Source organism: Amia ocellicauda, chromosome 14 (genome assembly GCF_036373705.1).
Source record: "Amia ocellicauda isolate fAmiCal2 chromosome 14, fAmiCal2.hap1, whole genome shotgun sequence".
In the NCBI taxonomy this organism is placed as follows: domain Eukaryota; kingdom Metazoa; phylum Chordata; class Actinopteri; order Amiiformes; family Amiidae; genus Amia; species Amia ocellicauda.
The window spans coordinates 6,673,906-6,688,060 of NC_089863.1; the positions used below are offsets into that span (position 1 = coordinate 6,673,906).

Consider the following 14,155-nt stretch of genomic DNA (forward strand, 5'->3'; position numbering starts at 1 on the left):
CAGGGGGCAGCCCGACCAATCCGCTCCCGCCGTGGCGCTGAAGAGGGGCCGGCAGGGTTCCCGCCTCAAATTAGTGAAACGCGTCATCGGGGGAGGCGGGGATTGCGGCGATGCGCCCGCCCCCCTCGGGGACCACCGCGGCCAATCAGAGCCCCGGGTTGGTTTTACGCAGTTCCCAGCGACCAATAGGGAGGTCCCGGGGACTGCGTTTGTTGTGGTTCAGGTAGTGTGACTGTCCGGTGCCAGGATTTGCAGAGAGGGTGTCTTACATTGAGCTGCCATTGTGTGTATATGCGGTGGTGCTAGAATAAACAGATGGAAACACAGATAGATAGATAGATAGATAGATGAGAGAGAGAAGGTAGTTCCTGATCCATTTCCCCTATTCCTAATATGTGGGAACATTCAGGATTTCATACACCAAGACATAAAGACATAAAACATTATTATTCTCAGAAATCAGCTTGGGCACATGGGAATAAAATACAACTGCAGCAGAGATCTCTTATGCATGTCTTATTGTTGTTGTTGATTTATTGTGAAGACAAGTTATTAGACGTTCAATATGCTACTAAGCCCATTTTTCTACAATAACAGTTGCCTTATAAATGCATTCAATGCATCAAGACACTCAAACCCAACACAAATGGACGTGTTTCATGTTTTTTTTAATATATGAGCCCTCCTTGGCAAACACCCGAATAGCATTCCCATAATAAATCGAGGGCACCTTCACTTTGTGTAAATAATAGTCAGGCTTACAGTCAGGCTGGCTAAAAAAAGCGCCCTAAGATCTTTAGATAGGTGTGAGAATTCTTTGTGTTGCTTGGCTGATGTATTACTGACATCGTCTGCACAGAGAAACGAGGCTAAAGCCAGTTTTAATGCCTAGTAGTAGACTTATTAGAGGATCCCAGCTAGTCGGTTTCAACCAAGCATGTGGGTTGTCCTGTTCCACACCCCTGCTACACTTGGTGTAAAGCAGTGCCTCCTGTTTTCAGTTCTAAGCACCCCTGTTTCCAAACCATTCTATATCAAACTCTACTAGACTACTAGACTTTAATATAGCTATTCTGTACTAGGTTCCCTGTGCTATACCACACTATTCAACTGCCTAAACTCTACTATACTGTAGCTCACCCACTCTATACAACACTATAATAGTAATATACTATATCATCCCACACTATGCTATAGCTACTCTATACCAGCTCACCTACACTATACTGAGCTCCCCATGATTGCAACACAACTCTCCTTCCCTGCAATCTCATTTTGTTGTCTCCCTTTCTCTTATCGCTGCCGTGAAGCCGAACCTCCCACGGTGGACACGTCTCTGTTTGATCTGTCTAGATATTCCATTATGATATCTGCTTTGAATCACTGAATGAACGAATGCACACACGCACGCACACGCACACGCACACACACACACACACACACACACACACACGCATGCATTCCCAAGCTGGCACCGGTTTTCCATAATCACACACACCACTATCTGGGGCAGTCTGGGCAAACATACTTTAAAATGCCTGGCTTAAAAACAAACACAGCAGAAAGGCCACTGGCATTTGTTTATAAAACTATAATCCCGGTTAAGATAATGCAGGGATGGGTGACGCTGCCCAGGCCCAGCGCTGGGAGGCAGAGAGGCTGATGGGATGTGTGGTTCAGTGTCTCTGTGTGGTGTGCAGTTTCTGTGAAGGGTTTTGCATGTAGTGACCAGGTTTCGCACTGGTCAGATGCAGTGATCAAATACTTTTGCGTTGCATCAGCTGAGGTGCTAATCGGCGTTGAAGTAAACATCCTAAAACGTGGCTTATGAACAGCAGCAGCCCATCAAAAAGGTGAAAATTATGTTATTGGGGTTATTCCGGAAGTTTCTGGAATGGATGCTAGGGTATATTGTCAAAAGTGTAGAATTGAGAACAAGGGCAGTGATGTTCAGACTGTACAATGCACTAGTTAGAGCTCATCTGGATACTGTGGACAGTTCTGGGCTCCACACTTCAAGAAAGATATCGCTGCTCTAGAGGCAGTTCAGAGGAGAGCAACCAGACTTATTCCAGGTCTGAAGGGAATGTCCTACTGAGAGACTGAGGAACTGAACCTTCTCACCCTGGAACAGAGGAGACTATGTGGAGACTTGATCCAAGTCTTCAAGTCTTCCTGCACCTCAGATAGTTCTTCCACCGTCTCCATAGAGGTTGCTTTGCATCGGGCAGTGACTGGGTGCCCTCTCCTGTGTCACGGTGTTTCTGTATCGAGCTGCAGGATTCGGCTTTAAAACACACTGACGAGTATTTGAGTTTGATTTGCAAATTGGAGGCTATGTTTGTTTCTCTTTCTCCAGGTGATTCAGCCAGTATTTGATCCTCGTGGTTGCTAGGATGCCAGGGGGCAGATCACTTGTTTTGGGCTTTGCTATGGAGACGTCCTGCTTTCCAACACAACCGGACTTCACACCCGTGTTGTTCTCATCACGCATTCGACTGCAGACCATGCTGGGATAGCGGACCCTGATGCGTGGACATCTGTGCTGGACATCATGGTGGGGGTCTGAGCTTGGAAGGACTGGAGCCAATGGGGAGATTTTGGGTTGGCTTTCGTAGCAGTTCCTCGGAAGTCACTATGAGTGACTTGATACAAATATACACATGGCTAATGTAGCCGATTGTGTAAATTGAGTTTGTGTGTGGTTTATGATAAGGAACTTCAACACACACACTCACAGCATGGAAAAACTGTGAAATATTGTATGTTAAATGAAGCATGAAACACATTGCTTAACTTTCAAATTTTAGAACATAAGAAAGTTTAGAAACGAGAGGAGGACATTCATCGTGCTCGTTTGGTGTCCATTAATAACTAAGTGATCCAAGGATCCTATCCAGTCTGTTTTTAAATGTTCCCACATTTTCAGCTTCAACCGCATCGCTGGGGAGTTTGTTCAGATTGTGACGCCTCTCTGTGTGAAGAAGTGTCTCCTGTTTTCTGTCTTGAATGCCTTGAAGCCCAATTTCCATTTGTGCCCCCGGGTGTGTGTGTCCCTGCTGATCTGGAAAAGCTCCTCTGGTTTGATGTGCTCGATGCCTTTCATGATCTTGAAGACTTGAATCAAGTCCCCACGTAGTCTCCTCTGTTCCAGGGTGAAAAGGTTCAGTTCCTCAGTCTCTCAGTAGGACATTCCCTTCAGGCCTGGAATAAGTCTGGTTGCTCTCCTCTGAACTGCCTCTAGAGCAGCGATATCTTTCTTGAAGTGTGGAGCCCAGAACTGTCCACAGTATCCAGATGAGCTCTAACTAGTGCATTGTACAGTCTGAACATCACTGCCCTTGTTCTCAATTCTACACTTTTGACAATATACCCTAACACTGTTTCATTTTTTGTATTGCTTCCCCACATTGTTTGGATGGGAAGAGAGAGGAGCCCAAGAAGCTCGTATAGAGACAGAATGAGTCTTTGCTGCCGTTCTATCCCACGCTTGCTCATCTCTGTAGGGCCCTGCGGACTGTGGGGAAGGGGTAGTCGTGGTTGCTAGGACACTGGGGGGCAGACCACCTTGGCACGTCTCAGGCAGGTGTGTTGGACATGTGCGATGGAAATTATTCCGGTCACATGCTAACAAACCCTTCTCACCTCCTTCGCGTCGTGCTCATGTATGTTGTTAGACATAGAAGACTTTTAACCCTTAGACATGGTGTGTATGCAGTTCTGGAAGCTCGTAATTAATACTATTCAATGTCTTCAGAAGCCGGTCGTGTATTATTGGTGCAACATTTCTGCCCCCTGGGGGAGATTTCTGGAACTGCACAGTGAAAACCTGCTGGGTTATACGATTACAGAGTTATCCGTCTGTAGCCACTATACACACACGGTGCGGGGCTGCGTGAAGGTGTAGTCGGCTCGTGGAGTCCAGGCCCGGGACAGAGTGAAATTACACCCATGCACTGCGGCAGCATGGAGGGAAATGGAACAAGGGGGAATAACAGAGGAATAATGGAGTCAGATTCTCCCATAGGTGCTCTGAGAAGGTAAAAGGACATTTTTCACAAACACACCTAACACTGAGGTGTTGGGAGACAGAAAAGTCAATCACACGGTCTCATTCGAGTTTTTATTTTGCTTCCACCCCTCCCACCCCCCATTCCAGTGTTTAACATGCAGGCTTCCTCCCTCCCTCACACTGTGCTTGTTAGTTTTTAACAGAAGTCAACACTGGCTCACCCCTGCAAAAGCTTTCGCAAAACATTTCTCTTTGTTCTTGGTAAGAAAAAGTTGACAGACATTTCCACCGTTACAAAAAGGTTATAAAAAGAACTGAAAACATTGTGCTGTTACAATTTCAATACTGGAATGTGGCCGTTTTGGATCCCAAGAGGGGCATGCTGGGAGTTTGGCCTCTCCCGTCCCCTTCCCCGTCTCATTTTGAGGTCAGTGCTGAACTTGTTTATTGCCATATTGGGTTTGTCATACCCCCCATCCTACTATTGCTGATGAACGCACCCCAGCACCACACAAAACACACAGTCCGACATTCTCCTTCCACAGACGAGACCGGAGTCGCATGGCGCTGGCCCACGGCGCTCTGGTTAAAGTGCAATTCCCCCGGCACTGCTAAAGACATTCATGGTTGGCAGAGATGACACGACTCAAGGGCAGGGCTCTCACAGTCCGGTCCCGGGGGGCCTACACCACCCCCTGGGGTATCGTTCCTGCAGGGGGCGTTCGCGGTCAACCTGCTGTCGCTGGAAGGTCGGAAAACAATCGGAAATGGGTTTTAACTTGAAATGTTTCGGTTCAAGACCATTGTTCGCAGTCGGTAGGGAGGTTGTAGATCGATCACGTGACAAACCAGCCAATCAAAAGACAGCACCCCCCCAACATTCCAATACCTATTCTTGGATGTAAACATTCCTTGGCCAGGGTCACGGGCTGTACGTTCTTAATAGTTTAGATTAACCAGGATAAAAACGCAGATCGGCCACTGCAGGGCCTGGACCGAAACATTTTTTGACAGGGAGGGGGTTTGATTTGTTACATAGCATCGGCCAGAACAGGGCTGTGATTGGTTGTGTAGGATTGGGTCTCTTTCTCTGTGGGGTGCCTCTGTATTACAGCGTACTAGACATTCAATCTTTCATAACCACCCACCCTCCCCTCCCCCACCCAAAAAAAAACATACCACCCCCTATCCTCTTCCCCTTTACAGTAACAAAATACAATAGATACAAAGATACAATCAGCGGCTCAGCTCGCAGCAGAGAGAGGGAGAGGGAAGGATAGAGGAGAAATCAAGGGAGCCCTCTCTCTCTGGAGAAAATTCATTGTGTGCCACTTGCGTTTACAAAAGTGTTTAAAAAGGTAAATAAAAGCACCTTAAAAGGGAGTGCACAAACAGCACAGATCCCCACCCCACCAACACACACACACACACACACAAAACAATATCCCTCTCCTCCAAAAACAAGGCATCGAAACATCTATAAACCTCTGCAACAGCAATAAGAGTCGGATCTGTTACCCCCTCCCTCCCCGGAATAACTCCCAAGAAAAGTGCCCCCCCCCCCCCGTCCTTCCAGAACTCTATAAAATGAATAAATAAGATGCAAATAAATAGAAGAATAAATAAATCAGGCAAAGAAATGGGTTTAAAAAAACAGACTCCTGCTGCTCCAGTGCGGGGTCATTGACCGGATGTAACAATGTCAGCAAGTGCGGGCAAAATCCAGGGCAGGAAACCCAAACCCACAACCTACATTCACTGGGGAGAGGGGTAGACCGAGAGAGAAGGGACTAGACAAACGTAGACGCACGCAGACGGATGGACACAAAGACACACACACACACACACACACACACACACACACACATGCAAGAAACTCAGATGGACGCACACAGACACAGACGCGCAAGAAATGCGCAGACGGACTCAGGCAGGCACACCGCCCTGCTCCCAGCCCGGGTCCTAGAAGTGGCTGGGGAGGCAGACTGTGACGGCCGGTTGGGGGGGGGGGCAAGTGCGGCTCGGGTTTCTCGGCCTCCGTTGGGCTGCGTCTACCTGCCCTTTGAGCCGATTGGGTTCAGACCTCCAGGTGAGGGAGAGGATACGGGCCAGTTGGGACGAGTCTTTTAGATTAGGCCCGAGACCAAGTCCAAATTAACCGCCGATGCATTTGTTGAAGAGTTGCCAATACTCAATACCCTTCCTGGTCTTTTCTTGCCTGAAACGGACGTCAAACGGGAGATGGGTCTGGGATTGGCTGGGGGGACCGGAACCCAAGAACACCATTGCCAGACGCCGGGTGAACAAAAGAACACAGATTTTACAGCCAATTTTGAGGCAGGCAGGCAGGCAAATGAAGGCCGGAAACCAAACGGCACCGACACTAACACCCACACCCATAACAATTGAGGTCACCAGACCACATCCCTTTAACGTTGGTCTCTTATAGGGGTAGTGTTCTTCTAAGCCAATCCCTGGCTTCTCGACAGTGATGGAGGAGACTCTGGGACTGGATTGGAGGAACACGGACCAGCTGTGGGAGCTGGACGAGGCTGGGAGAGGCCCTACCGCCACAGGGGGGAGCCCAGAAGCAGGGTGACCAGGAGGGCGGCCAGGAGGGCAAGGACGTGGGGCCGGGGTGTGGCCACTGAGCCGGAGCTGCCTGATCTGGAATGGCCCTGGTTGTGGTTCTGGTTGGGACGGGTCCACTTGTTGCGGGGGCGGGGGGGCTTGCTCTGGCCCGGCTCCTTGCGCACCGGTTTGCCGCCGTAGGGGGGGGTGTGGGAGCCGTAGCCGGGCCAGTCCTCGCTGTAGCGCTCGCCAGCGCCAGAGCCACTGCTGTCCTCACCTGGGGGGGTTGGGGGGGAGAGAAAGCCAAGTGAGTGTACTGTCAGTATCAGTGTGTGGAGTCATTGTGCGTCAATGAGTTTGAGTGCGTCTCTAAGTGTGCCTGTCAGTGTGCATTAGCATCAGTGCGTGAAAGTCTGCGTGTCATTGCGTTAATGTGCGTTTGCGTCAGCTCGGCAGTCTACATCAGTGCGTCAGTCAGTGCGTCAGCGTCTGCTCACTGGAGTCCTGGAAGTCGGCATCATGGCCGCTCTGGGCCTGCCGGAGCCGGGTGGTGGCCACACGGAGCTGCATGATCTGCTGCCGGGTCCGGACGTCGGGCCGCGCAATGTCCACCTCCACCTCCGGGTTATTGATCTGGTTCACCAACCCGTCGCCCGTCACGTCCGGCAGGTACCTACATGGGCACGCCAACGTCACGCGTGTGTTCACAGTAGACATGATACAGGGGGCCTCTCTCTGACTCATCTCCTAGAGGGGGCCATCTCTCCATCTCTCTCTCCCTCCCACTGTCTAAGCCTCTCCCTTTCTCCCCCGTCACTCCCTCCTGCACCCCTTCTCTCTCTCTCTCTCTCATCCACTCATCTCTCCCTCACTTCCTTCCTTCTCTCTCCCACCACCCCTGCTCTCTCACTCCCTCTTCCCTCCTCTCTCTCACCTCCCCCTCGTCTGTCCGTTCCAGCACTTGTCTTCGTTGGTGACGTCGGCGGCCATCTTGTCGTCATTACAGAGCGTGTGTGGCAGCGTGACCCAGAACTTCCGCATGGGCCGCAGCCTCTCTTTCAGGTCTGTCACCTGGGGAAAGGGGGAAGAAACGTAAGACGGGGCCCTCGAGCTGCGTCTCTGTCCTCAACACGAAGGGATCTGCCCCTAAACTATCCCCCCCCAGCGCCTCCTCTCTCCCTCACCAGTCTGTCCAGGTTGGTGCCGGCAGCGGTGGTGGGCTTCTCCTCGGGGGTGTAGGTCCTGAAGCGTCTCTTGCCGTCCTCACGGGGAGAGCGCCTGGAGCGCGCTGGGGCCGGCCGGGGGCTGCCACAGCCCTGAAACACCTGGGGATCAGAGAGCAGAGGTCAACACCCTGTTCCCCTTTCATACTAATGCCCCAATCATCCCACTCCTCCCACTCTCCCTGCTGCCCCCATCCTCCACCCACTCTCCCAGTCTCCCCCGGGGCGTGACCTTGGTGGAGGTCTGCACGCTGTTCTCCTGCATGTACATGATGGCCTCGGAGATCTTCACGGCGATGGAGTCGGTGGCCAGCTCCATGTTGAATGGGCCCTCCAGCTTCTCAGCCACCTGGGTCAGGGCCTCTGAGGGGGACAGAGGGAGGGAGATGGAGGCAACAGTCAGTATCTAATCAAACTCCACAACGATGACAGTGACACGGGACGGGACGTTTCTGACCGATGAAGTTGTTCCACTCAGTGTCCAGGTCGGCCTGGTTGGCCAGGCAGCCCTTCATGACGTTGTGGCAGAAGGAGTGGCAGGGCCGCAGCGTGGGCATCCCCCGGCACAGCGGGCAGTACAGCATCCGCATCAGCGCCCGCACACACTCCCCCCCGGGGGTGGGCTATACAGAGAGAGAGTAGAGGAGTGACACTCCCACATGGGCAGAGGGAAAGGAGGAAGAGGAGCTGGACAGCCAGGGACACAAGGGGGACAAATGGACAATAGGGGAGAAGGACAAAAGAACCAAGACCGATGGACAGGCAGGAAGACGGACACTACAGTGAGGTGGACAGGGGGGGACAGACCAGACAGTTTGGTGGGGTGGACAGAGCGTTCTCTCTCACCTTGGCGGCCTTGCTGACAATGTCTCGGCCTGTTGCCAGACCCTGGACCAGAGCGCGGGCCGCGATGAAGGCCCTGGACACCTGTGGGGGACAGAGCGAGTGAGGGAGTGAGTGTGGACAGCAAGGACAGCACAGATAGCAGGGTGGACAAATTCCAGGGTGTGTGTGTGTGTGTGTGTGTGTGTTTGCGCAGTGTCACCTGTATGCGCAGTTTTCGGGGCAGGTCTCCGAAGGGCTGCAGCTGTTCAGCATGCTTGCTGACGCACTCCAGGTACTCCTCGCTGAACTGGTACTGCGGGTTGACCAGGGAGAAGACCCGCTCCACCAGCCGGGCCCAGAACTCCGACAGCACCTCCCCCAGACTCACACTGCCCCCTGTGGGATGGGCACAGGGAGACGGGGTCAACCACGGGAGCACACGTATGAGGAGGACGTGTAGTTGAGAGAATAGCTAGGGAATAGATAGTGAACCTAAATGTTGTAGAGAGACAGACAGATGCTCACTGACCCATGTAGTAGCGGCGCAGCTCGGTGAACAGGTCCTGGAACACGGCCGCGTTCTGCGCGTACAGGCGCCCGTACGTCTTGGTGAACATCTGATTCATGGACTTCTCGGCCACGTCAATCAGCTCCCGGAAAAACTCTGAAGGAGAGGGGAGAGCAAGGAGGTAGAGTGGGAGGGAAGGAAGAGGAGAGAGGCAATGTGATACCATCCTGCCTGGGCCAGAGAGAGAGAACAAGTGAGAGAGGGGGGATAGAGAGAGAGAGAGAGGGGAAGGAAAGGAGAAGGAAGAGAAAAAGAGCAAGAAGAGATAGAGGGGAAGGAAAGGGGGAGGAAGAGAGAGCAAGAAGAGGCAGAGAGAGACGAGGGCAAACCCGGGGCGTCCGTCTGGCCCACCTGACCGCTCCCAGCTCTTACCATCAAACTTGCGATGGCGCTGGGTGAACGTGGTCAACAGGAAGTGGCTGGTCTCGTCCACCGCGGCGAGGAACTCGGTCTCGCTCTGCCGCGCCAGCCCCTCCTCCATGTCGCTGGAGCAGCAGGTGTAGTCCTGGGGGCAGAGCCGTAGGTGCTCCCCTGCGGGACAATCAGAGAGCAGCGTTACCGGGACGGGCACCAATCGGGACGCGGGGATCTAGGAACAGGCCGCCCCCCCGATCACAAAATGACGTAGTGATGGAGAATAGCAATTAATACCGATAATAGGCGATTACAGGGACGATAAAATAACATTGTAGTGCTCCAGAAACGCACAGCCTGCCGAGGTGTTGTATGGGTGAGGCTGTACTGGCTCAATTAGTTCTGCCTGATGGGATAGATTGGATTAGACTGGGACCCTGTGGGAGAGGGATTTTAAAGTGAACCAATCGTGTTTATTTCACTTTTGGCAAGTGGCAACTAGTAACCAGCACCAGCAACCAACTATATGTATTGTGTTCCTTGTCAGGCGCCCAGACCCCTTCCCCAGCAGCACTTCCAGGCTGTGTGGCGTTCAGGGGAAAAGCTCCCTGTGATTGGCTGCTGACGTGAAGCTCTCTCTGGGGGGTGAGAGTGCAGTGAAATGGTCCACTATTGGGAACAGAGCCAAGGTTACACTGAAATTAAAACCACACTAATCCCCTCTACACACACACAGATTTCCACCGCACGCTTCCTGTCACTTCAATCACCACCTGCTCCCACTGCTCCTGGGACAGGCTCCCCCGGACCCCCCAACGCAGATCAATACCGGCTCAGACAGGGAGGAGAGAGAGAGAGGGGGAATGGGGAAGGGCACCGGCATCACCGGTGACAAGATGTGAGCAACGGGACGAACGTGGTGCGAGCAAACAAGCCTGAAGGAAAAATAAATAAAAATCAGGCCGCAGAGGAGAAAGTGTCTATGATGACGAGACCCCCGAAGCGTGAAATTGGCCACACTGGGTGGGCCAGAAAGGAAGCGAAGGGGATCCACACGACGAGACAGCTGCGGTCGGCCCCCTGCCATGTTCAAGGGGGCTCAGCTCCCCCGTTGGGCCACACGCTCTTCCGGTGCTCAGTCCTCGCTCTCTGTTAACCGATTACCTCGTTAGTCAATTAATTAATTAGAGGGATGTGCCATTACCTAAACGCCCTTTTCGCCCCAGCGCCCAGACCCACTAGTTCTGATCCACGGTGGAGAGGGGGAATTGTACCAACTGGGGCTGACACCAGTGAACAGGATGCCCCGATCTATATTTTGGATTGTTCTGTAGCCAACATAACCCATATTAATCCACGTTTAACGAATATTCATCAAATTCTATCCCATATACGGACTCTTCCTTTGTTCTGTCTCGGCCTATCAGTGGCCACACCTGTTTTTGCTTGGGGCCCAGAACCGCTGCCAGGTCCGGGGGCTCCCCTGGGTCTCCCTCACCTGTTTCTCTGCATTCCTTGATCACCAAATAAACATCTTATTCGTTCTTAGTCATCGTCCTGTGAATTCCTTACCCCCTTGGATTAAAGCCTGCGTCTCACCAGCCCAGTCCTGCAGTAGAGGACCATGTAAAGGACAACAGAATCCAAAAAAAACGCTCATTTTGGCTTCAAAAGGTTCCAGCTGACCAGACCCATTAGTGACTGGGGAGCTGGGCTGGAGTAAAGGGCAGTAGACACTTCCCAAAATGCCAGTGGAGACACAGCACAACACACAGCAGTGTCCCCAGGTGTCTACCTTCTCAGCTTGGCATCGCCAGACAGATGTTTCCGATGCTCAGTTCTGGAAAGCCAAAGCAGATCCTTTGAAGAGAGACGCAGGCCTGAGCATCGGAAACGTCACTTATTGCACAGTGGAGCTGTAACTTAGCACATCTGGCTAGGAGTGGGGTTTCCCTTGTGTGTCTGTTACTCCCGTGTCGGTTGCTTTGGGAGTGAATAGACAATTAAGTCAATTAACTCGCATGTTCCACTTAAATCCTATTCAGGGTGCATTACGGTAGTATTGCACTCCTATTGCGTGACTCGCTGTCTGCCCCGATTGTCTCTCTCCCACTACACTGACAATCAGGCACAGCAAAGCACAGGAGAAGAAAGACACAAACAGCCCGATCCACCGAGACACACGTCCCACCGCAGCACAAAGACGGGCCAGGGAGCGACACCCAGGCAGCGAGACAATAGCCCTGCGCACAGACAATACCCGACACGGGACGACACACCGCTGATTTACACCCACCCCGACACTGAACAAGGAGGGCATGATTTAATGCACACACAAAACACAATGAGCTTTGGAAAAAAAGAAACGGGTGCACGCCCCGAACTAACGGTCCGGGTCGGAGTTGGCGAAGTGATCAGCGCGCACACACGCACCCCCTTCCCCGGGTTACTTCTCGCACTTCTTTGTTCGCCAGCTCGCTTGCATCCCGTCCCCCTGCACCCCACCCCAGCAAACCGCAGGCACCTAGGAGGATGCATTGGAGATGGTGAAGCAAGCGCACCTCGGCCGGACAGCTTTTACCTGAGATCTGCGTCTGCGGAGCCGTGTTGAGATTGAAGCCCTTCGCCCCGTACGCCTGGCGCACTTCACTGCAGCTCCGGCTGCCGGCGGCCCGCTGCTGACAAAGGGCGAGCAAGAGCAGGGAGAGCCGGGGCACCATCGCGACCACTGTCAGCTTCCCCCCCCCGACCAACCCGGACCCAGAGACTAGATGCAGCAGGAATGAGCAGGTGCGCTGGGCTTCCCCGGCAGGGCAGGTCCCGGGTGCACGGCGCTGTCGGGACGGAGCCGCTTTGTTTGCAGGCGCTGTGCACTGTGCGCGCGAGGGGATCACAGCACCGTCTCGCGGATCCGTTCTCGAACAATGAGCCCCCCCGCGCGAGGAGGCGCCGCCGGGTCCTAAATCCACTCGCACCCCCCCTCTCTCTCTCTCTCTCTCTCTCTCTCTCGGGGGGCTTCTGCTCAGACTGGGTACTGGAGAGAGTTACCCCCCGTCCCCCCCCCACACACACACACTCACACACACACACACACACACACACAGATGGATGTGTAGATGGACAGGGACCGAGGTTATGTGCACAGGTGACTCTAGTAGCTCCAGTAGAGAGAGAGATGGGTTTTATTTATTTACACACACACACGCACACACACACACAGATGGATGTGTAGATGGACAGGGACCGAGGTTATGTGCACAGGTGACTCTAGTAGCTCCAGTAGAGAGAGAGATGGGTTTTATTTATTTACACACAGACACGTCCCTGTCCTGCACGTCTAAACGCATACAGTGGCTTCAGAATTGCACGCGCTCCTGCGACTTTTAATTACTGGGCAGAAAGAACAAAAGCCAATGAATCAATTAAGTGAGGCGATTCGCGTCTCCGAGGCAGGCGAGGCCGACAAAATCGCTTTTGATGCTCGCTTATTAATTAACAAACCAGCCGGACAGCCCCCACCCCCTCCTCCGTACATGAAGCTGTTAATGAGCTCGTGCGGGTAATTAATCTGGTCGTTTTAATTGCGCGTCGAACCCCGCCCCCGAAACAGGCGAGCTATCTATCACAACAATGTGTTTCGACAGTGTGACCCCTAAACCGACCAGACTGGCATCTCCAGCCCTGGTCCTGCAGAGACACAGTCCAGTCCAACAGGGTCTCAGTCCTGGTCCTGCAGAGACACAGCCCAGTCCACTACAGCCGGGTCTCCAGCCCTGGTCCTGCAGAGACACAGCCCAGTCCACTACAGCCGGGTCTCCAGCCCTGGTCCTGCAGAGACACAGCCCAGTCCACTACAGCCGGGTCTCCAGCCCTGGTCCTGCAGAGACACAGTCCAGTCCAACAGGGTCTCAGCCCTGGTCCTGCAGAGACACAGCCCAGTCCACTACAGCCGGGTCTCCAGCCCTGGTCCTGCAGAGACACAGTCCAGTCCAACAGGGTCTCAGCCCTGGTCCTGCAGAGACACAGCCCAGTCCACTACAGCCGGGTCTCCAGCCCTGGTCCTGCAGAGACACAGTCCAGTCCAACAGGGTCTCAGCCCTGGTCCTGCAGAGACAGCCCAGTCCACTACAGCCGGGTCTCAGCCCTGGTCCTGCAGAGACACAGCCCAGTCCACTACAGCCGGGTCTCCAGCCCTGGTCCTGCAGAGATACAGGGTTGCCAATATTTACCCCAGCGTGGCATGCGTGGGTGGGTGACATAGCGGCGCAGTGTGGACAGCAGGGGAAGCACACCGGCCACCCCACCCGTGCGGAGCAGCTGTCAGGTCCCAGCTGGGGCCCCGGGCGAGGCCCTGATTTGTAATCCACACCGACATCGATCTGTCTACGGCTCTTTGAGCAATTAAGTGCGGCCGAGAAGCAGGAAAAGAAAAAAAAGAAAAGAAAACAACCACCACCTCAGTCTCTCTCTCTTTCTATCTATATATAAACCGCCGCCTACCAATTAAGGACTAGTCCCACCGCAAACAGTAATTATAAACCCATCAAAGCCCCCGACTGCAGTGCATGGTTTCATGTGCGGCGTGTCTGGTGCAAGGTGCCC

At 53.2% G+C, this 14,155-nt stretch overlaps 1 protein-coding gene across 1 annotated transcript; it reads right to left on the reverse strand.

The window, feature by feature from the left end:
- Positions 1–5,306: 5,306 nt before the first annotated feature.
- Positions 5,307–12,474, reverse strand: gpc2 (glypican 2). The gene is made up of 11 exons (XM_066722708.1): positions 12,135–12,474; positions 9,572–9,730; positions 9,161–9,295; positions 8,852–9,027; positions 8,653–8,733; positions 8,264–8,429; positions 8,039–8,169; positions 7,768–7,908; positions 7,518–7,654; positions 7,081–7,256; positions 5,307–6,860 (listed from the first exon to the last, which is right to left on the reverse strand). The coding sequence occupies exons 1-11, from the start codon at positions 12,271–12,273 to the stop codon at positions 6,577–6,579; spliced, it is 1,725 nt and encodes a 574-aa protein (XP_066578805.1). The 5' UTR covers positions 12,274–12,474; the 3' UTR covers positions 5,307–6,576.
- Positions 12,475–14,155: the final 1,681 nt, after the last annotated feature.

Coding starts and splice junctions, on each gene's coding strand:
- gpc2 (XM_066722708.1), bottom strand. CDS start 12,273: ATGGTGCCCCGGCTCTCCCTGCTCTTGCTCGCCCTTTGTCAGCAGCGG. Junction 9,296..9,571: donor GCGCCATCGCAAGTTTGATG/GTAAGAGCTGGG, acceptor CCTCTCCTTCAG/AGTTTTTCCGGGAGCTGATT. Junction 7,257..7,517: donor AACGGACAGACGAGGGGGAG/GTGAGAGAGAGG, acceptor GTGCCCATGTAG/GTACCTGCCGGACGTGACGG.